At 42.6% G+C, this 23,571-nt stretch overlaps 3 protein-coding genes across 5 annotated transcripts; all 3 read right to left on the bottom strand.

Moving 5' to 3' along the window:
• Positions 1-71: 71 nt before the first annotated feature.
• Positions 72-23,480, bottom strand: LOC308102254 (placenta-specific gene 8 protein-like). Its single transcript, XM_080451878.1, has 5 exons — positions 23,077-23,480; positions 21,298-21,429; positions 19,961-20,145; positions 15,282-17,355; positions 72-671 (listed from the first exon to the last, which is right to left on the bottom strand). Exons 2-4 carry the CDS (start codon positions 21,410-21,412, stop codon positions 17,128-17,130), a joined length of 528 nt encoding a protein of 175 aa, XP_080308004.1. The 5' UTR covers positions 21,413-21,429; positions 23,077-23,480; the 3' UTR covers positions 72-671; positions 15,282-17,127.
• Positions 665-5,700, bottom strand: LOC308102253 (putative G-protein coupled receptor 132). Its single transcript, XM_080451877.1, has 4 exons — positions 5,231-5,700; positions 3,976-4,859; positions 2,528-2,674; positions 665-1,460 (listed from the first exon to the last, which is right to left on the bottom strand). The coding sequence occupies exons 2-4, from the start codon at positions 4,569-4,571 to the stop codon at positions 1,145-1,147; spliced, it is 1,059 nt and encodes a 352-aa protein (XP_080308003.1). The 5' UTR covers positions 4,572-4,859; positions 5,231-5,700; the 3' UTR covers positions 665-1,144.
• ugt5g1 (UDP glucuronosyltransferase 5 family, polypeptide G1) lies at positions 6,485-12,696 on the bottom strand. 3 transcript variants are annotated; one of them, XM_080451141.1, is made up of 2 exons: positions 12,572-12,696; positions 6,485-9,168 (listed from the first exon to the last, which is right to left on the bottom strand). In XM_080451141.1, the coding sequence occupies exon 2, from the start codon at positions 9,153-9,155 to the stop codon at positions 7,566-7,568; it is 1,590 nt and encodes a 529-aa protein (XP_080307267.1). In that variant the 5' UTR covers positions 9,156-9,168; positions 12,572-12,696; the 3' UTR covers positions 6,485-7,565. The 3 variants fall into 3 exon arrangements, with proteins under 3 accessions (XP_080307267.1, XP_080307268.1, XP_080307269.1); XM_080451142.1 differs by having other exon boundaries at positions 12,561-12,621; XM_080451143.1 differs by lacking the exon at positions 12,572-12,696 and adding an exon at positions 10,189-10,222.
• Positions 23,481-23,571: the final 91 nt, after the last annotated feature.

Consider the following 23,571-nt stretch of genomic DNA (forward strand, 5'->3'; position numbering starts at 1 on the left):
TGTCTTCAGACAACTTGTTGTGAAACTTTATTATTATAAAATCTTATCGAATTGAAAACAACGTTCCAAAAAGCACTTTTACAAGAATAGGCTACATAAAATGGTCATCTTTAAAATGGCCATGTGGCATAGACCTACCTCCTATCTTAAAGCATCTATTGTAGATATCACAGCCAGCCACTCAGTCGCAGAAGACTGCATTCTTGTTTGTCTATTTTAAGCAAAATGCATGTTTTGTTTTGTTTTGTTTTGTTCTGCATGCTGTACATAAACATTTCCACTGGGTGGCACAATTGCATCTCTTTTGCTGTATCAAGCAGGTGGCGTCAGTTACATAAATTAACCAACCTGGCCATTGTTCCTATTTTGGGCAGTGGTGTAAAGTAACTAAGTACATTTACTCAAGTACAGTACTTAAGTAAAATGTTGAGGTATTTTTACTTTCCAGTTTTCAGTACTTCATATTTATTTGTATTATTACAAAACATATGTTACCCACTTCAGCCCTTTATACATTTCGGCCATTTGAAAATAGCCAGTGAGCTTGTAGATCTGCTATTTTCAAAAGATTTGTACAACATTTGTGAAAACTTGTGAAGTGGGACATTCTGCATAATGAGTACTTTTACATTTGGTACTTTAAGTACATTTTGATGCCAATACTTTTGGTACTTTTACTCAAGTACATTTTTAATTCCGGACTTTTACTTGTAACAATTATTGATACTTTTACTTAAGTAAAACATTTGAGTACTTTTTCCACCACTGATTTTGGTCATATGCAAAAATGTTCAAACACTTTGGAAACCCCTCAAAAACATTAAAAGAAATCACACCCAGTGTGAAGTGGGCGGTGTGGTCACAGTGGTCATGATCACAGTGATGGAAGTTCACTTAAAGAAAAGTAATATTGTGGACCAACCATTGTACACCCCTAACTTTAAAAAAACCATAAATGTGTTTTTTTTAAGTGCATAGTCCTATTTATAGGGCTATGCACATGTGTCATGTGTCACTAGCCAATCACAGTCCTGAATAGACTGTGATTGGCCAATCACGGTGCAGGGTTAGGGGGTGCAAATGTCCAAACCTCACATATAGGGGCGGTTTCACCGCCCAAGAAAACTAAAAAACAAAAACGAAATCACATCCTAATGCTCTCTGTCTCTGTCTGTGACGTCACAATGTTCCTCTCCCCGCTGTCACTGTGGAACGGGTGACCTCTGGGATTCAGTATGAAGGGGTTGGGAGCAACACCACGGCCGTGTCCATGTCCCACTCCCACACCCACGCAGGGCAGGGACCGCCGCAGCTCCAGCCGAGCGTCGGGACAGAGGAAGATGTAGAACAGCGGGTCCAGCAGCGTGTTCAGGCTGGTCAGGCCGTAGCACAAGCGATAGACCAGGAAGAGGGAGCGTTCCAGTTCACACGGCTCGTCCGTGTGCAGCAGGGACACAAACCTGCAGTTTTGGAAAAAGTACTAAAATGTTTTTATTTAAGTCAAAAAGTATCAATACTGCAATGCAGATATACTCTGTTACAAGTAAAAAATCACACCCAGTGTGAAGTGGGCGGTGTGGTCACAGTGGTCATCACAGTGATGGAAGTTCACTTAAAGAAAAGTAATATTGTGGACCAACCATTGTACACCCCTAACTTAAAAAAACCCCATAAATGTGTTTTTTTTAAGTGCATAGTCCTATTTATAGGGCTATGCACATGTGTCATGTTTCACTAGCCAATCACAGTCCTGAATAGACTGTGATTGGCCAATCACGGTGCAGGGTTAGGGGGGTACACTGGTGGCCAATCACAGCGCAGGGTTGGGGGGGTGCAATGGGTGGTCGATGTCCAAACCTCACATATAGGGACGGTTTTACCGCCCAAAATTTCCGGAATTCCAAATTTACTTGAGTAAAAGTACAAAAGTATTGGTATCAAAATGTACTTAAAGTACCGAAAGTAGAACGTAGGCCTTCTCATTATGCAGAATGCCCTATTTCACAAGTTTTCAAATGTATAAAAATCTTTTGAAAATAGCAGATCTACAAGCTTACAATGCGTCCCATCGTGACGCATTGTGAGCTTGTGCGGCTATTTTCAAAAGGCCGAAATATATAGATAGAGCTTAAGTTAATCCTTAAAAGGATTGAACCCAAGAAAGCACTATGGCTTGTTTCCATTGGGGTCCTGTGTATTCAATTAATTGAATCATTTAGTGACAGACAAATATACAATACTGTGCAAAGTTAATTGTATGTATGTAAGTTATGTATGTTTTGTAATAATAATCCAAATCTACAAAGTAACTAGTAACTAAAGTTTTCACATAATTGTAACAAGTATAACATTTGCCTCTGCTCTGAGATGTAGTGCAGTGGAGTAGAAGTAAAAGTGGGCCTACAGAAAATTGGAAATACTCCAGTAAAGTAAAAAAATACCTCTATATTGTACTCAAGTACAATATAGAGGTACTCAAGTGAGTAAATGTACTTAGTTATGTGTCACAGTTTACACCACTGCAAACCTGTATCCCCCCACCAGGTGGTAGGGCCCGAAGACCACGATGAAGTTGATGGTGATGACCACCAGGATGCCCACGATCTTGTGCCGCTCGTGGTCAGAGACAGAGGGCGACCGCTGGAGCGTCACCCCGATGCGTGCCGAGGTGTAGCTGGAGGAGGGAGAAGGATGCAGGTGAGGCCAGGGAGGTCAGTTAACTCAGTGGCTCTCAACATTTTCAGGCTGTGAATAATCATATTTGAACTGGGCCCCCCCCCCACCCTGACAAGCAAAAAATTGTATAGGCATTACATGACTCGGTTCCACAGATAAATATGGTGAAAATAGCCGATCTGAGCTTGTAGATCGGCTGTTTTCAAAATGTTTCCCTCTTTCTTATATTATTTGACAATTTGGTCAAAATTGTTATAGTATAATTTATGGATTACTTTTTGAGTAATGGTATTTCCTTTTTAGGTATTAAAAAGATCTTAAAAGTACTAAATTGTCACTTCGCTGTCATCTGGGGACCCCCCAAAAAAATCATGTGCGGCGACCCCCCTGGGGGTCCCGACCCACAGGTTGAGAACCACTGTGTTAACTTACTAGAAGCATCAATGCTTCATTTTTGCAGCGGTGCTGTTTAGGGTTACAATTGCATTTATCCTCATTTAGGCACCAAATATATATATATGTTTTTTTTGTAACCTCAAAAAACCCATTTAGACATAACAAAGGCATCCATAATTAAACACTTCCACCCACAATGTCTTTGTGCAGAAGTCTTTTGCTAATTATGTTGCTTTTCTATTGGATCTAATAATCTTCTCTTCTCTCTCTCTTATAGTGATGGTGAAAGTGTCTTCGCTTTGAGTCTGCACAACAAAATCTGGAATGTTCATTTAAACGGTAAAAACTCAATAATAATATTTCACCTAATGCACCAGACAAAAAAAATCTAATGTTTAAAGTACTAGTTCGACATAAAAGCAAGATGTGTTTGAAAAGAAGACCCTCAATCAATTTAAATGCTATGCAAATGTAACACCCAAGATTCGAACCACGTCTCCTGCATAGTAAGGAACACTAAAGCCTCACCAGCTTAAGAGGACCAGGCCAGGGGAGATATTAGGCTTTTTGAGCTTCTGGCTGAGCTACCCTGCACATTCAGCTCTCTTTCACCTCCCCCCACTGGGAAACCAGACCGGCGTTCACGGCACCAATGTAACACACCCAAGATTCTAACCCAGGACTCCTGCGTGGGAAGGGACACTAAAGCCAAACATCTTAACCACTAGCCTAAGAGGGAATACCGCCTTGGCCAGGGGAGATATAATAGGCTTTTTGGGCTTCAGGCTGAGATACTGTGCTACACAAGAAAGCCATTACTTAACCCCTGTGGGGTTCCATGTATCAGAATAGAGTAGAATAGAATAGAATCGACTAGATTGATAGATTATAGATTGCTCTTACCCCAATATCCCACAAGGTAGCAGGAACCCCAAGGCCACGGTGGCGATCTTAAAGTTGGCGAATCTGCGGCTGACTGGGTACTGCTCCAGACACCAGAGTCTCTCAGAGTCAAACACGGAGGGCAGCAGACCGCCCAGGCAGAACAGGAAGGTCAGCGTCCAGACCGCCACCCCGGACACTGCGGCCACCCTCACAGTCCTCACCCCACGGCTGCTGAGCGGGTATACGATGGCCAGGCAGCGGTCCAGCGCTATCAGGCACAGAAACATCACGCTGGCGTAAACGTTGACGTAGAACACGTACCCCACCAGTTCGCAGGCGGTCCGGCCGTAAGGCCAGCGGTGGCCCCCCTGGAGGTAGAGGATCCACAGCGGCAGCGTGAGCAGCTGGAGGAGGTCCGACAGCAACAGGTTGAGGATGTACACCAGCTGGCAGCCACCCCCGCCAGAGCGGCCCAAGTGGTACAGTCCCCACAGTGACAGCAGGTTGCTGGGGAGACCCAGGGAGAAGCTCAGGCTGTAGATGTAGGTCAGACCAACTGTGTCTGAGTCCAGAGGGAGGTTGCAGCTGTCATTGGACATGTCTCCGGTGGACATGTCTCTGGTGGTGCATGTGTCAGAGGTGACGACTTCACATGGGAAACCAGATGCGATTTACTTTAGTCCCGCCTGAAAGGATAGACGGTGTGGCAGCAAATGTTCCCGAGCTGACAAAAAATAAATACATCTACCGAAAGGTGACAGTTGATGTCTTCAGTTGGCTCTATCCACTTATGATTGGTCCATTGTCATGCCATTGCTGTGTTCATCAAGGTTGGCTCCTGCAGGGAAGGTGGCTTTGCATGGCATGTGAGGTGTCAGTCGGGTCTTCGTTTCCATTCTTGCCTGAAAAGCACACAACAGAGAATGAACCTGGTTAGACCTAGGATCCACGACCGGAAGGCTCTTGAAAAAGGCAGTTTCGTGTCACATTATCAGATTGTCAACAGGTGCATAGAAATGAAAACAAGGTCACCATTTTAACCACATGAACCCTAGCGTCCCTATTCTGGGGGGAACATTTGACTGAAATAGCTGATCTACAAGCTCACAGAGCTTGTAGATCAGCTTAGAGATTTGCAGAGATTTGGTGTATAGGGAAAGAAGAAACAGACCAAGAATAGAGCCCTGGGGGACCCTGGTCAACTAAGTATATAGGGTTCAAGTGGTTAAAGGCTTTCACACCATGCTCAATCACATGAACTCTGTTCACTCACCTCTCATGACTATGAAAATGACGAAGGGACTGTTCCCGAATGCCGCTCTCCGCACACTGCCGCTTGATGACCTGGTGCCGGTGCATTGGGAGCACAGAGTCTCGAACCAGGCCTTGTCTACTGTGTGATCGTTTCCTCCACAGGAAACCCACTTCTTCGGTTTTAAAGGCAACATCCTGAGGCAGGAGAACGCCTTTCTCCACCAGAACAAAAAAGAAAAAGAAAAACAACAACACGCCACACACACACAATCACACGCACTCTTTCTCTCCCGCTCTCTCACCCTTTATGTCAGACTTTCCCTCCCCCTCAGGAACAGGACAGGGTTATTCAGAAGGACGTCAGGAGGATCTGGTGATGGATGTGTGAATACCAGTCCAGACCTTTTTGGCATTATGCATTTCAACAAATTGCATAATGCCCCCCACCCTGTGAGGTTGCCTTTTAGCATCTAATGAATTGTTTACATAATCATTTTTTTACTCAAGCAAGTTTTGATTACACGAGTACAGGGCAGTCTTCCACATGCAAGTGGAAATTTCAGTCTTTCCGTCTGTCACACTTTGTTTTGTCAGGCAGAAACCTTGTATGTCCAAAACGGTTACTTTTTAGGAAATGGAAAAAAGAACTTGTGTTCCATGGATATAATGTAGTTATTTAGTCATAAGCTCTTGTTCATGCTTTTTGTATTTTTGTATTTTAAGTATAAACAGGGTTAAAGTGTTTTTTTTTTTTTAAATACTTTATTAACACATTTTAATGGGGACCCCCTGGAACCTCCTCCATGGGACAACTGGGGGTCCGAGACCCCACTTGGATAACCACTGGGTTAGGGCAGTGGTTCTCAACCTTTTCAGGCCACGACCCCCCAAAATAATCATATTTGAACTGGGGACCCCCCACCCTGTCAAGCACTTGGCATTGTAGGCATTACAATTAAGTTTGACTCTGTTCCACAGATAAATATTGTGAAAATTGAAGATCTACAAGGCCATTGTTTGACCAGTTTTTATAGTATAGTTTGTTGATTACTGTTGATGCAGTAATGGTCTTTTTTCATTACATTCTTTTTCTAATTTTTTTTAAAGGTCTTAAAATTCCTTACATTGTCACTTTACTGTCATCTGGGGACCCCCCCCCCCCCAACATCATGTGGGTCCCGCCCCACAGGTTGAGAACCACTTGGTTAGAACAGAGGAAGTTCATTCAGTAGTGTATCTTGATCGATTAGGTTTGAGGAAATGTTAGGGGCCTCACATGGGCAGAGTCTGCCAAAAAGAGAACTCAACAGAACTTGGCACAATGCACGCAGACATTTCTCCTTTATTGATCCCAGGGGGGGAATTCAGGTGTCATAGCGACGGCAGTAAGGCTGAAACAAAAGGAACATGAGTAAGAGTCAAGAGCCAATATAAAATGAAAACACTTGGATTTAGGTTCTGACACAAGAGTCTCTCAATGAACGAGTTAACATAATGTACAACAGTCTATCAACAAATATACGTACAAATTCACAGTCTATCACCAATGAATATATGAATGGATATACTGTATACAGAACAGTGAATATGAGAATGCTATACAGTGTCAACAGGCCTTCAACAGTGAGTATCTGGGTAATATATATGTACAGTTTATCAACAGTGAATATGTCAATGCATACAGTATATGTACAGTCTAAGAACAGACTACCAACAGTAAATATGAGTTAATATTTAGTAAGTCTCTCACTCAACAGTTATCCTCAACAGGCATCTGACAACATTCTGTAGTGTACATCCTAGTTGTTGACGTGCAAAGGCACCAGATTTAAACCAGTGTCAGTAATCCCATAGAACAGACCAGACAGCAAGTCTTAAGCTCTCATAACAAGCCTTCTCTGCAGATGTTGCATTTGAGCAATTTACCCACGGTGAACTTGGCTGTGGTGCAGGAGAGGAAAATTCTGCACAATTGAAATTGTTTGAGGAAGAATGGGAATGTTGAGACAATGGGTACTAGGCAGTATTTTTACAACATGGTTTCAAAGGGAGGAGGGTCTAATCACTTGTTGCATGTTTCCTTTAAAATGTCACCAGTCTGCTATTTGATGGATGATTCAAGGTGAAAGTTGTACCCCGAGGGTGAATCAAATGAATAGCATTTCCAGAGATATAGAATTTTAAAAGGACAGTACTCAATATGCAGAAAACCGTCTACGCATGTTCACATGCAAAATGACTAATATAGTCATTTTATTCACATATCCAAAAAATTTAATTGTATCTATTTACACGTTTCAAATAGAAATAGAACCCATGACGATTTCAAGACTAAAAAAGCTCTACACTTAACGTTATTCTGCTTTTATTTTCCTCCAGGATCTCCGGCAGCAGAGCAGTCTGCAGACAGACACTGATGCCCAGAAGGAGGCCCCGCTGACAGCCAGGAGCAGCACAGCAACATCTAGGCTATGGTAGGTGTACCAGGGTAGATCAAAGCCTGCTGAGTGCAGGTGGGCTGCTCCTTTGTTCCTGATGACATACTCGATCCAAAAGGTGGCAGTGTCCATCGGGGACATAGGTTGGTCACGGTGCAGCTGGGACAGTTTCTGCATATTTTGTCGGTAGGAGGGCTTCTCCAGGATGTCCTTCAGGGCCTCCAAGAAGTTGCCTGTGGTTAGAGAGGTGGGCTCCACCACCCGTGCTGCCCCGCGCTCCTGCAGCCGCAGGACGTTGTCGAACTGGTCAAACAGCAGCGGGACACCGAGGACAGGGACACCATGGTAAATGGCTTCATACAAGCCGTTGGTGCCTCCGTGGGCAACAAAGGCGCGAGTCTTGGGGTGTCCCAGGAGGTCGTTCTGGGGCAGCCAGTCCAGCAGCAAGGTGTTGTTTCCCAGGGAGGAGGGCCTGCTGCCCAGATACCTCCACACCACCTTCTGAGGGAGCTGAGCAAAGGCTGCAGCAATGGACTCGGTCATCTCCCAAGGCAGAGCTGACACCAGAGTCCCAAGAGACATCACCACCACGCCCTGATCCCCAGAACTCTGCATGAACGCCTCGAGCTCAGCAGGGAGGGCCAGGGCCTCCCTGCACTGGAAGCCCCCTATGTAGACTATGTTGGGCATCGTAGGCCGAGGGAACTCGAAGACAAAGTCCACTCTCATCAGCCACACATCAGCTGAGCGCTGCATGGAGAGCAGGTCTGCTCCAGGGGGGAAATGGCGCTGGAGCAGGTCCTTGTAGAAAGGCAGGATGACCAGATTTTCCTGCAACATGCTGGCTGCATACCTTAGGAAGTTCTCCGTCCTCTGCAGGAAGTTCATCTTGTCGTTGAACACAGAGTTGTACATTGGCACATAGGAAGGTGGAGACGGGGCCACTGCCATGTGAGCCTCAGCAGCATTGAGCCACCGGACATTGTACACCATCGGCAGTCGGAGGTACTGCGCAAGTAAGACCCCTGCGGGGAAAGTGGGGTCAGTCAGCAATAGGTCGTAGCCAGATTCCTTCAGCGTTGCTATCAGGGAAGAATCCTCCAAAACGGTGGAAATCAAACGAAGAGCTGCACCGTGGAACATCCGCAGCATGTCCGCCACGTCCCTCTGCTGCTCGACGAAGCGCCAGAGTGACGACATCTTGTGCAGCTCCAGTGACCGCTGCATGAGCTCGGCATAGAAGTCGCTTCCGACGTCTCCACCGGGGGCGTCCGGAGGTGTGACCGTGATGGAGGTGTAGAGGGGAGAGTTCTCACCGATGTACCAGCTCTTGGCAGAGCGCACCACCGTGAGGCTATGACCTCTGGAGTGCAGCTCCCTGAGCATCAGTTCCATGTTGATCCAGTGGCTGCCGTCTTCGGGATACACTAGAATCCTTCCTCCGTGACAACCGCTGGCCAGGAACAGCAGGCCGAGTGAGAGAGTTGTTGCTCCACAAACACCCATCCTTTCGAAGAAGCTGGAATTCACACAGAAAAAAAACGGTTTTATTCTCTCAGGCTGGGCTCTCCTCTAACAGATATAGAGGCCATGCTTATAAATGTGTACAATAGAATAGAATACTTTGTCATTATACCACAGCTTAATGAAATAGGTTAAAATTAAGTTTCAAAATACGGTATTACAGTATATTCATACATTAGTAACAGTAGTGGCTGATAGCTATCCCCAATAAATTCATCAACCGGCAGGCTAAGACTGGGATATAGAAACCTGTGTGACACGCAAACTAAAAGGACTCACGCCCAAACGAAAGTTCAACTTTAAAATGCTTTACTGTATCACCAAATATAAAATGCTTTACTTCAGTATCACCAAATATTACAATACGAACTTCCAATAAATCTGTACACATAAATCTGTGCAAAGAAATAGAGTAAACAATGAGCATTTCCCCAAAATGCGGTCAACAGAAATGATCCCTCCCCGCTAACCCTACCCCCACGGTCAAACCAGCCTTCAGGTGAGCAGGTGAGGACCATTACTTGTAACCACTGGAGGCCACCCACAGAGACACTCCCTCCATCAAAGTGCCAATGCGATGCATACATCTATCACACATCAATAATCCAGTCCAGTGCACAAATACAAATATAAAACCCCATTTGGCTCCTACAGTAATTAAAAACCCATTAAAAACAACACCCCTGTCACAGGTGAGGGTAGTGTGTAGCCCTTTTGTACTCTTAGTTAGTACGACCAGACATTCACATTAAAGATGGCAAGGCACGCAGTTGGGTAGAGTTTAACAGTGTCATATAAATAAAGTGGCAAGACCCAGATAGTAAATAGAAAATAAATAAATATTCAAAAACAAATAACTTCAAACTTCAAATGATCAAATGTAAAATAAATCCAAGCATTATAATAAAATAAAATACAACAAATGATCAAATGCTTAGGCCATCAAATTCTATAATTAACAAATGCATTTTAACCATTGGTTTTATCTCAATATAATTACAAAATAACACTTCACCTCCTTAGAGACCGACAGCTCCTGAACACCTCGACAGACAGTAGCAGACTGTCAGAAATAGTACAGCTCACACCTATATACCCCATGGCTCCTCCCACCAGACAGACCAAATAATAGGTGATCTATAACATGTCACTTGTTCAGTAGAAAACAAATCGGCACAAAAATACATCATGTACATTTCACTTCACGGACTTGTATATTTTGCATGCATATTCTCAGTCTGCATATTGCAGTTCAAACTGAAGAGAATAGTGACTGACTGCACAGCTAAATTGTGTTAAATTATTGTCTGCTTTGCCAACGGTATGCAATTGGCAGATGTCAAAATATGCAGTGAGTTATGTAAGAAGGCGAATCGAAAAACACGGAGTAGAACTACAGTATTATGCAGGAGAAGAGGCATTGATGTAAAGCTATGTTTCAGTATGACAAGCCGAAAGAGGCCCCATAAATAAAATGCATTTTGAAATATTATTAGAGCATAAGAAAAGGAGGAAAAATGTCAAGCAGTCAGTTATTTTACTGGTCAATGTATGATGCAGTCTAACTTTTATTGTCAACTGCACTTGAACCCATAAAGCAGGGGTCGGCAAGTAAGATAGGCCCGAGGCCAATTCTTTTTCTAAGCCATTAGATGGTGGCCCAGAACACAATCTATGGCTAATTTAGGACCTGGAACATGCGACAAAACACACAAAATACAATTATAACTATATTTGCATAGATGTTAATAAATAAAGATGTTGGTGGTATAAATACTATTAGAAATATTCGTGGGAAGCAAATGTTACAGGTGCATACAGAAATAGCCTGGCATGGCCAAACAGAAATGCTTTTGTAATCATTTCGTGCTGACAGTCATGCTCCTTTTCGAACAAGAGCTCTTGTGTTTCAAGGTCTCTTCTTAGAACAGAGAGAAACAATGCATTGTTTAAGCCAGGCATGAGAAACATAGCTTTTGGTTTGTTTTTTAAATGTGAGAGAAGTTTTTCATCCAAAAGTCTAAAAAGAGGAGAGTTATCAGTGAAGTTATCAGTGAAAACATAACATTCAAAGAATGGAAATAGAACTATGCATTCATTGTACCCAGTTTCATCAATGCAAATCCATTGTTGTCCATATCGTCTGGTGGAAACCTCATATGCCCAAAACCGTTACTTTTCAGGATTCAAATAAAACTAGAAAAAGTGCTCATCGGAGCACCGATCTCCGCCAGGATAGGTAGATTATTGTGGGCCAGCAATGTTGATGGAATATGAAGAATCGGACAGATCTATCTTGATCACATGACTATAGAGATAATGTGTACCGATTTGCGTGATGTTTGGACAAAATCTGTAGGAGTAATATAAAAAAAAGGTTTGTTGCAAAAATCTGCCTCCTGGTGGCGCTATAACAGGCCGATCTGTGCGTGCACAGTTTTGCTGCGATCAGCCCAACGGTGATTAGCTGCTCACAGACAGGCAGACAGACAAACAAACAGACAGACAGACAGACAGACAGACAGACAGACAGACAGACAGACAGACAGACACAGACACAGACACAGACACAGACACAGACACAGACACAGACACAGACACAGACACAGACACAGACACACACACACACACACACACACACACACACGCACGCACACGCACACACACACACACACTCTCTCACGGAAGGACGGACAGGGTGCAAAACATAGCCTCTGCCAAGCCTTCGGCCTGGCGGAGACAAACATAGCAAAAGTAGCAGATCAACAAGCTACTGATATTTTGATATTTTTTTGTGACGCTGTAGTATGATCAAGTAGGGCACTAATTTACAAAAAAAACTATGGAGATAAGAGGTTTCTGCCCGACAACAACGATATCCTACCTACTGTATGTGTGACTGTCTGTCACATATTGTAAATTATTTACAAAACAATTTACTGGGCCAGATATTATCTTTATCGGTCGTCCAAAAGCCAGTTTTATACTTTGGCATATGCCAGTGTTGCATGCCAAAACAGCTGGTCTTCAAGCTGTGTAACACCGTCAGAATAAATTAGGCATTAACAACCTGTTTAGACACTATAAAAAATAATGATCCATTAACCTACTATATTTGTATTTGTCATTGCAGCATTGAATTCAACCAGCTTGTGATAAGATCCCATGTGTGATTATAATTAGAATCTATTTATTTACAAATGTGCAAAAAATACTCTAAGAATTATTTATGAAAGAATTATTACATTGATAGCAGCCTATACACTTCTATGAAAATGTCTGTTAATAATTACACAACACTCATCTTAAACATGCAGGCAAATACATGTGTGAAGTGAGAAACAGATCAAAAGCAAACAGATAAAAGTATGCTTAAAGAAAGCTTACAGCGAGAGTACCTTGAGTTCCAATGCTTGTCTTTGACGGATGATCAAGATTCCTACAATAGCCTTCCTTTATGTACAGCCAGTAGCCACTGTGTCATCTGAGCAATCTCCCCATGATTTATTATGAGGAGTGCCACCATCTTTGTGTTAGTGCATTTGCTAAAGTGAAATGTGAGATGTCAGACAGACCAGTTTGTACCAGTGGAGTGCATGTCTGATTTGGTATTGCTGTCATGGGCCAAATTTGGGGCCAGGAGTCGGGGATCATTATGGGTTCTTTGTTTTGCTAGAACTGACCTTAATCTCAGTTTTGTGCAAACTAATTCTAAAAATGGAACATTTCGATTGCAGGGTGGAATCTTGTGGTGCATGGTGGTGAGAGTACATAATCTTTGTAAAAAAAAAACAGAAGAAGAAGATAAGTCTTTAAAAAATACACAATATCAAAAGTTGCTTTATTTGGCTACTCATGTTACTACTGTATGTACCCTTTTGGTTTATTTGCTAAACATCTGTTAATAATGCGATATCTTACAGTTTTTTTTGTTTGATGCTTTGTCAAAACACTTATATTGTAAGGTGAAAGAAAAATGTTAATGTTAATGTGTGTGTTACAGTGGAGGTGGAACATTTGTGGTGATGTACTCTGAAATTGTGATCACAGACATCAAATAAAGACGGGTCTGGAAGTTTGGCCTCTGGCCAATGTTTTTCTAAGCAATGAGATGGCAGGCCAGAATACCAATCAATGGCTAATTTAGGAACTGGACCATGCAACAAACCTTTGCAATACGTTATAACTGCATACTGATAGAACTGTCAGTATGCAGGTGCAGATGGAAATGCTTGTGTAATCCTTCTGTGCAGGCTACATCCTTGAATGTGGCACAAACGATTTTAAAGAACATTTAACCTGGAGACAGACAGTCATACACCTTTTCAAACAAGAGCTCTTTCATTTTTCAAGGTCTCTTTAGATACGGACAGCAACTGTTTAATGAATGTGAAACACAGTTTCAAAAAGTCTAAAGAGGAAAGTTGACAGTGAAAACAGAACATTCAAAGAAGAATGGAAAGAGAACTCTCCTACCCGGTTTCATCAATGCAAAGCCATTGTGTATTCAACCGTCCACATCATACCTACATGTATGAATTATGAATTATTTGCAAAATAATTAGCTGGGCCAGATATTATTGCTGCCGGCCAGTTCTGGCCCACAGGCTGCCTGTTGGCCTGTTGCCTACCACTGAAATGAAGCATTCCCATTGAGATAATAAGCTTTTCATTTAGGGGGGAAATGTCTTCAAATTGATCTCTCAAATGTTCTTTTCCTCCAGGACCTCCAGACACTGATGCCCAAAAAGAGGCCCAGGAAAAGCCAGGAGCAGCAGAGCAACATCGAGGCTATGGTAGGTGTACCAGAGTAGGCGTACCAGTGTACCTGTAGATCAAAGCCTGCTGAGTGCAGGTGGGCTGCTCCTTTGTTCCTGATTACATACTCAATCCAAAAGTATGGCCAATCAATCCAAATAGGGCAGTGGTTCTCAAAGTGGGGTCCGGGGACTCCCAGGGGTCCTTGAGGGAGTTCCAGGGGGTCCCCAGCTAAATGATAGATACCGGTAGTTAGGAACCAAATGGACCCTTATGGGTCAGTAACTCAGAGAGTGTACACATTCTGAGAGTGTACATTTGTACACTCTCAGAGTTAAATTAACATTACAATATAAATTGAGGTCCCAGAGATAGAAATGCCGTTAAATGGGGGTCCGAAGCCTAATGCATGTCAAACTGCAGGGTCCTTGAAATTAAAATGGTTCAGAATCACTCCTAGAGCCGTAATAATCTTCTCTTAAGGGGGTCCTTGGCATATATTTTCAAATGGGGGTCCACAGGCTAATAATAAGTGTCAATTTGGGGGTCCTTGACATGAAAAAGTTTGAGAACCACTGCCATAGGGGACACAGTAGTGTGCTCTGTTTAAGATGAACAGGGCAATCTTTCAACAATTAAAAAAATATATATTCTCATAAAAATGCAACACACCAGCCTTTATATTTTATTAATGAATGCAAAACTGTTCTGTTGGAATAAAAGGGAAAAGGAGAAAAGACTTGAGCGAGGGAGTAAAGTCGGGGGATGTCAGGGAAAAGAGTGAAATAGGGTGGGAGGAAGCAGCAAGGTCACTGGCGAGGGAAAATAAAATGAGCGTTGATGATTCCGATAACGGCACGCGTGTCTGAACAGTCATATCAGTGTGCTGCAGCCTTCCACACACCTCCTCTCTGCCCTCCCTCTGTGGAGTTATGAAACCCTGGCACTGGAACACCTCCTCCCCTGCCCTCCCTCCAATGGTGTAAAGTAACTAAGTACATTTACTTAAGTACTGTAGTTAAGTACAATTTTGAGATATTTGTACTTTACTTAAGTATTTCCAATTTCCAATACTTTTACTTCTACTCCACTACATCTCAGAGGCAAATATTGTACTTTTACTCCACTACAATTATTTGAAAACTTTAGTTACTGGTTCCTTTGCAGAAGTAAATTATGATGTTATAAAACATACATTAACCACTTTAGCCCTATTTTATACGTAGGCTATTTGAAAATAGCAGATCTACAAGCTCACAACGCGACGCGTTGTGAGCTTGTAGATCTGCTATTTTCAAACATTTTAGTACTTTTACTTTTGGTACTTTAAGTACATTTTGATGCCAAAACTTTTGTACTTTTACATTTTTAATTCTGGACTTTTACTTGTAACAGAGTATTTCTATATTGCAGTATTGGTACTTTTACTTACAGTAAGTAAAGAATTTGAGTACTTTTCCCACCACTGCCTCCCTCTGTGGAGTTATGAAACCCTGGCACTGGAACAACAGGCTGCCTCAAGGTCCACCACACAGGGAGAGAGGGCTGCACCAGTGTTGCCATGTCTGCTTCTCACAAGCGACTTTGGGCTTGTTTTTCTGTAAAGTCGCTTGTAAATATTGGTAGTTGCGGGTTGTGTTTTTTTCAGGGCTTGTTTCTACAAGTGTATTTGCTTATTTGGGCTTGTTTCCTATTGTTGTTTGAGTGGTTCTCAAACATTTTCATGACAAGGACCCCCAAATTAATATGTACTAGACCTGTGCCCGTCGGGCACCGGCCTACTTGGGAACGACGCAAGTTGGGAACAATGAAAATAGGGAATGCATGCCCCACCGTGTTATGCAATACCCGTTATACCCATTGTCATAGCACCCGTTTTAACCGTCCGTCCGTCCGTCCGTCCGTCTGTCTATCTATCTGTGTCCCTTTTGTGCCCATATATGGAGATTACATTACATTACATTACGGTCATTTAGCAGACGCTTTTATCGAAAGCGACTTACAATAAGTGCATTCAACATAGGTAGATGATCTCTGTATCTGTATCTGTCTGTCTGCCTGTATCCCTTTTATGCCCATATATGGAGATACCTGATGTTATCAGTATATGGGCATATATGGGCATATGGGGAGGGGTCGGCAGTTGTGGAAAGTCTTCGTGCAGTGGTAAACGTCTGTGGAGAATGTCTGGAGAGTACTGACTGACTGTGAAAAGTGGAATGAGTGGAATGACTAACTAATCATGTAACCTAGTTTCTTCTTTTGGGCAACACTGTGCTCCACTGGCTCACATGCTATCAGCACACAGCAAAATCAGTGTTTATATTTAAATCTGAGATTAACAATGGACTTAAGGGTGGCATGGAACAGGAGAGCAGGAGAGGGTTCTATACTGGCTCACATGCCTTCAGCACACAGCAAAATCAGGAGTGTTTATTTAACTCTGAGAGAGAGTGTAACAATGGACCCGCAAGAGTGGCACGGAACGGGAGAGAGTTCTACTGGCTCACATGCATCAGTGCACAGCTATAAATACAGAGTTTAAATGGAGCGAGGCAGATTTGCATGCATTATCTGTGTAACACACCTTTTCCAGGAACTATCATTTGCTTCAGAAGCCGCTAGTTCTGCAGTTATGTATGTAGTCTATGTAGTTAGTAGTTATGCATTACAGATATTTCAGAAAGTTTCACATACTAGAATGAACAGTTAGGGCTGGGCAATATATCAATATTATATTGATGTCATCATATGAGACTAGATATTATATTTTGGATATCGTAATATAGTGATTTGGCATAAGTGTTTTCTTTTCCTGGTTTTAATCACTTAACCACTTAAACCCTATACAGTTCATTGACCGGAGTCCCCCAGGGATCTATACTAGGCCGCCTCCTGTTTTCACTCGCCTCCTGTTTTCACCCTATTTTCCTCAAATGTTCGGCCCAGAATCAAGGATGCAAGGGTTCATGTGGTTAAACCCTGTGTTACAAAAATGTTCAATCGCGTTGTGAGCTTTTAGAGCTAATATTCTTTTAACAATATTGGAAAGAAAGAAAAAAGTGATATTATCGTCACAATACAATATTATCATCACAATATCGATATTGAGGTATTTTTCAAAATATTGTGTCAATATTGCCCAGCCCTAAGTACAGGAGGAACCCATCATTGACATGCTGAGGGAGGTGATAGGTCACATGATCCTGGAAGTCATGACACCCTGGGAGACAGAGGAGATGATGGGCTGAGATGAGATGACGCCCTGCTGGATGGGCATTATAAACTGCTGGTTGGCCACCATTGTGGGCTGGGTGTTGATGACGGTGAGCGTCTGGCTGCGTCTCTTGATCTCGCGGGCCATTTGACACCAGGAGCACATGTTGCAGAAGGTGGCGTAGACGCAGTCACCTGCCATGTCCCCCTGAACAGAGACACATGGAAACATTATAATCATTTGTTATTGTAAGTTACACAAGGCAACAACGCAATAACAATACAACTTGCAAATGTGGCTTGAAATAATGGTAATGGTGAGAAACATTTTGTCATTGGAAAATATTATGTTTCTTCCAATGTATCCAATGCCGTTATTATTTAGTCACAAGCTCTTCTTAATACTACCTGGCAATTTTTGCTATACAATACAACATACAACAAAGTAACATAGGACATTAATTTATGAAATGAAAACATAAAAAGATGAAATACGTAGATACAACATTTCTGCCCAACAGTGATGAAATGCTAAAGGCAGCTATAGTCCAACCTACGTTCGGACAGGGTAGACAATATCTACAAAAAATTACGTCATTCAGAACTTTGGCAGTGCCTCTCAAAACAAAGTTTGGATGTTCCTGCGCCTACGAGATGTTCTAGCCCAAGAAAGACAGAACATTGTGTGCGATTGGTCAGACATTCTAGGTGGGTGTGATTTATTGTCTCCGCCAGGCCGAAAGGCATGGCGAGAGAGTATGTTTTACCCCCTGTCCGTCCGTCCGTCTGTCCGTCCATCCGTCTGTCCGTCTGTGGACAGCTAATCTAGCCTGGTAAACACCCCCTCCCTCCGGAAATCTCATTTGCATTTGGTTTCAGGAAGGAGGGTCTGGGATTGCTCACAGAGTAAAGCTGCCCGAACCGCTGCGCATACGAACCAATCAGCGGCTGCTAGGGGCGGGATCATCCAATCACCTGCCTAGTAGCTTGAAAAAATGAAACTCCGTCTGTCATCGATTCTGCGCCCGGAGTCTCAGATGCAAGTACGCTGTGAAACAAAATGTGTGTCGCAAGCTTCTTCCATTTGACGGAGTGAGGTTACAGCTAATCTCCCTGTTGGCTTGATCGCAGCGAAACTGTGCACACACACTCCCTGGATGCCAATTCAGAACCTCTGCCCCAATCTTTTCACATGGCCCTGTTATAGCACCACCAGGAGGCCGCTTTTTGCAAAACGCATTTTTTTCACAGTACTCCTACAGATTTTGTCCAAACATCACGCAAATCGGTACACAATATCTCTATAGTCATTAAATGAAACGAGTCTTTCAGATTTTTCATATTCCATCCTGATTGGCTAAAAATGGCTTCCAAAGTTTGCAAGACTGCTCCGTTTTGAACAAAATGCCTCAAATTATGAACACAGCATGTTTTCCGTGAAACTTTGCACACACAGTTCCACTATGCCGAGGAAGAAATGCCACTTGAGATTTTTCTAATCAGCCTCATGGTGGCGCTATAACAGCCCGATTCGTGTTTTTACCTACAACTACACCAATCTGTGTAAAACTTTGTATGCGCACTCCCTAGAGGTCAAGGAAAAACCTTTGCCCTGGATTTTTCACATCTGCCTTTTAAAGCGCCACCAGGAGGCCGACTTATGTAAAACGTATTTCTTTACATTACTCCTTCCGATTTTATCCAAATGTCACGCAAATCGGTACACATGATCTCTATAGTCATTTGATCAAGACAGATCTGTTATTTTTCATATTCCATCCCGATTGGCTAATATTCACATCTAAAGTTTGCAGGAGTGGCCAGTTTTGAACAAAATGCCGCAAATCATGAACGCAGCGTCCGATTGCGGTCGAAATTTGCAAGCACATTCACACTATGTTGAGGAACAAATGCCACCCTTTTAACGTTAGACTGTTATAGCGCTACCAGCAGGTCTAATTTAGCAAAACTATTTTTTTTAACAAAATGCCTCAAATCATGAATGCAGTGTCCGATTGCCGTGCAAGGCCTAAGAAGAAATGGCACCCTTTTCACGTTGGCCTATTATAACGCCAACAGGAGGCCACAATAACCTACCTGACCTGGCGGAGACCTGTGCTCCGAGGAGCACTTTTTCTAGTTTTGTTTTGTTTCCGTATTCTGACCAAGGCTTTGTTCTGCCAGCAGCAATGCAGCCATTGTTTTGAAGAGACGTTGGCTGAGGATGTTAGGAGGTACTTAGCCTCGATCTCCAGGCTTTTATTGTTTAGTTTTGCTAAAAAATAAAAGCCTGGCCCAGCGCGTCGGTGTACTCGGTATGAGGAAGTGTTTCATTTCCCAACCAACCAGAGTGCAGTGGGCGTCGCTCGTAATGTTGTGTTAACGGGGCGGGGGTTGACGGACAGATCGGTGAACCAATGGGATCAGGCGCAATCTCTCGCCGGCTCTATACACCCGCCCCTCTATACACGAAATCAGGAGCGTTGGGACAGTCTAGGAGGTACTAGTCTCACGAGCCAACCTCCAAGAAGGTACAACCACCTTTGTAACCCCCCTATGCACAACCGTAAACCCAACCTGCCACAAGAAATGCCAAAACCTCCGTACCGCTGTGACAGATTTGCCACAGCATAGAGATACAGGTTTTAAAACCACCAGTTCCAGTGCTGAACACAGCTTCAGCGGGTCGCGTGACTGAAGGAGTGAGCCACGATGTTGCTAGAAAATTTCATTGAGCAATAGGGCATAGCAGTGGCGGCCATTTTCTGGTTCCTTCTTTCCAGACCCCATTCATGTTTCCTGCGTCAACTTACGTGGATGCCGTAGCGGGTGCGCACAGCGCTCCTCATGGCCATGGACACAGGCGGGGTGCATGATGGTACGCCCATTGCTTGGAGCCCGGTCCATAGGACATCCAGCAGGGGCAGACAGAAACACTCTCCAAACTGGGAGGTGGTGGTGCAGGCAAAACAAGGGAAGCACCAGTAGGCAAAACAACCTGATGAGAGAGATGGGTTACCACTGATAAACACTCTTATCTCACTGTGTCATTGCAAGTTTCGGTGCAATAACAGCACACAATACTTTTAATGTCTCAAGTTCTGACTCTGAAGTGTTTTATCTCCGTATAAATTGTGTACAGTTCAGTTCTACGTGACAAATGTAGTCCTTTGTACATGTGCAAGTTGTTTATAAATCAGAAAAGCTGATATAAAAGCTTATACATAGCCTTTAAGTACTATTTCGATTTAACCACATGAACCCTTGCATCCAAAACAAAGGCAAACATTCAATGAAAATAGCAGATCTACAAGCTCATACTTGTAGATCATACTTGTAGATCTGCTATTTTAGAGATTTGGTGTAGAGCAGGGGTCTTCAACGTTTTCAGGCCAAGGACCCCCTAGCTGAGAGAGAGATGAAGCAGGGACCCCCTCTATATTGTATATATGTTTCAACTTTTTTTATTTACTTGGTCTGCTCCTTTTCCCTCTACACCTATACTTCTTTGTCAAAAATATTATTTTTGGCTTAGGTTCTCCTCAGAAAAGGGATGCAAGGGTTCAAGTGGTTAAGGTAAAAATATATATATATCACACAGAGATTTGGCGGACCCCCTGTAGTAACTCTGAGGACCCCCTAGGGGTCCCGGACCCCCTGTTGAAGACCCCTGGTGTAGAGGGAAAAAAGGAGGGGACCAAGTAGACCCCTGGGAAGACATTTTAAACTAACCATTCGAGTAGCATAAATATATACTCACACCATTGGCCACCATTTGTGTGTACAAATACAAGTCATGTAAACACCATTGCAGAACCAGAGATTAGTGGTGGAAGAAGTACTCGGATGATTACTCAGATATAAATATATGTATTTTAAAAAGCTGATCCACAAGCTCACAACAATTTGTGTTGTAGAGCGCCTATTTTTGACTAGCGAAGTAACAAAATATCTGCAAAATAATTATTATCATTTAACTGTACAATATTTGTTATTTGCTTTTAAGATGTTGTGGAGTAGAAGTTTAAAGTATAAAAAAATGGAAATACTCAATAAAGTAAATTAGCCTAATATTGTACTTAAATTGTACCCAAGTACAAGTAAAGGTACTTGGTGACTTTCCACCTCTGATAACAACACAGTGACTTACAAACGTGTAGGTCATCAAAGCAGCCACAGATCCCGGTGCTCCACTGGTTGGAATGGATCGCTATGAGCGACGATCCCTGTTGTTGGCTGTTATTGATGATCATGTTTGTTGCCATGGTGATCGACCAGGAGTCTAAAGAAAACACAAACAAAACAATGGAGGTTTTTCTTTTTTTCCCTTTTTTTTCTCACAGTTCTTACTTTCGCAACATTCCTCAATGTTGACATGACATTATGTAGGCCTACGTCCAAATAACCAAACAAAGCTTTCAGCACACTCTCGTGTACAGCACTTTTCCTTCCTTCTATTGTTCTGCCATGTGATATGGTTCATTTAAATCTCCATAAGGCAAAGTTAACACCATTCACTCCCAAATCACCCTGGAACCAAGCGGCTGCCTTGGGCATTCACTGGCTGACAGCTGTTTACCATAAGTCAAGACACATTTTCCCATGAATTTCACATTGCGCCTGAGGTTACGGTCACTGACTGTGCCAATGTTTTCACTCAAAGACCCGGCAAGAGATTTTACATCTCAAATCATTTTAAATGTAGGAAATTCAAATAATGTGGGAAAACAGTACTTCTTGTTTTTATTGTTATTATTATCAGGAGAGACAATATCAGAGCATCATACTTCACAATACAATTTTAGAACATTTTAACAACTAAATCTGTCCCACCGCAACATTCAGAAAACATCCAGTAAATTATCTTTTGTGATGTCAGGAGTGGAAGAAGTCCACCCTGGTAAAGTCACTCGAGCTCTGTATAAACAAATAAAAATAGATATAGGACTACTTCAATATACTTTTAATTTCACAGTTATCAGTAGAGAGTCTTCCAGAGCATTCGAATTATAGCTGGGTTTGAATAATATACATCTACAATGTATATTTATCGGCCAATATTATACCAAGTACAATCACATCATGTACAACTAGCAACTTCCTCCCATCATGACATCATGATTCTTAACACCCAGACAGCTGCTTTTTCAGCCCTTAGAACCAGATATTTGTAACAACCAGTGGTGGAAGAAGTAGGCTACGGAGATTGTTTTACTTAAGTAAAAGTAATACATCGCTATGAAAGTACTCTGTTAAAGTAGAAGGCCTGCATTTGAAATTGTACTATATAGTATTGGCAAAATTTGCCAGCGTTTCTTTCCTCGAAAATAGCTGATCACGTCGTGAGTTAAGGATATTGTTTAAAGCAACTGATGATAGTGTTGTCTATATGGACTAGTAAATATCTGAAGTTGGCCTATCTGTTGGCCCACCTTTAATCCTATAATTTTTGCCATTTAGACCTGTGGCCATAGAGGGGCGGCCATAGCTGAGTGGTTAGTGAGCCCGCCTAGGGAACCAGAGGCCCTGGTTGCCCCAGGTTCGATTCCAGGCTATCCCAGCATATGTGCCGATGATATGAAATTTGTCCCTGAGCAAGACTCTTAACCCCAATTGCTCACAGGTTCTCATTGGAAACAAGACCGCAAGGACTTTCATGAACGACCTGTTAAAAGGAATTATCCTTATCCTTATCCTTATTTAGACCTGAGGCCGATTTTAAAAACGCCTTCTAAATCCTAACCTAAGAACATTCGCCAAAAATAGCAGATTGAGCTTGTAGATCGGCTATTTTTGGTCAAGAGATTTTAGTGTAGACCGAAAGAAGTGGTCCAAGTACAGTTCTAAATCAAGTCCATTTCACTGAGACTATAGGTTTGAAGTGGTTAATGTTCATAGTACATTTAATACAACACAATCGTACACGTACCTGATGTTGAGTGGACTGTGGGCAAAGGTTTGGTACACCACACGACTGAGCCACGTTGAGGTCTGGAACTTCATGGAAGAACTGAGCTTGGACACAGTCGTGATTTGCATTGGTGTGGTTTGCATGTACTGAGCTCTCTGAGGTTGATGGTTTGCATACGATTGAGCTGTCTGGGGCTCATACAGTACGATTGTGCTGTCTGGGGTCAGTGACGGAAGAAGTACTCACATGTTTTACTTAAGTAAAAGTATCAATACTGCAATGTAGATGTACTCCGTTACAAGTAGAAGTCCTGTTTTCAAAATGTACTTGAGTAAAAGTACAAAAGTATCGTCATCAGAATGTACTTAAAGTGCCAAAAGTAAAAGTACTCAATCTACAAAGTAACTAGTAACTAAAGTTTAAATATTGTAGTGGAGTAAAATTACAATATTTTCCTCTGAGATGTAGTGGGGTAGAAGTAGAATCGAAAATTGGAAATACTGAAGAAAGTGA

Source organism: Gymnoscopelus braueri (assembly GCF_963280865.1).
Source record: "Gymnoscopelus braueri genome assembly, chromosome: 15".
Classification (NCBI taxonomy): domain Eukaryota; kingdom Metazoa; phylum Chordata; class Actinopteri; order Myctophiformes; family Myctophidae; genus Gymnoscopelus; species Gymnoscopelus braueri.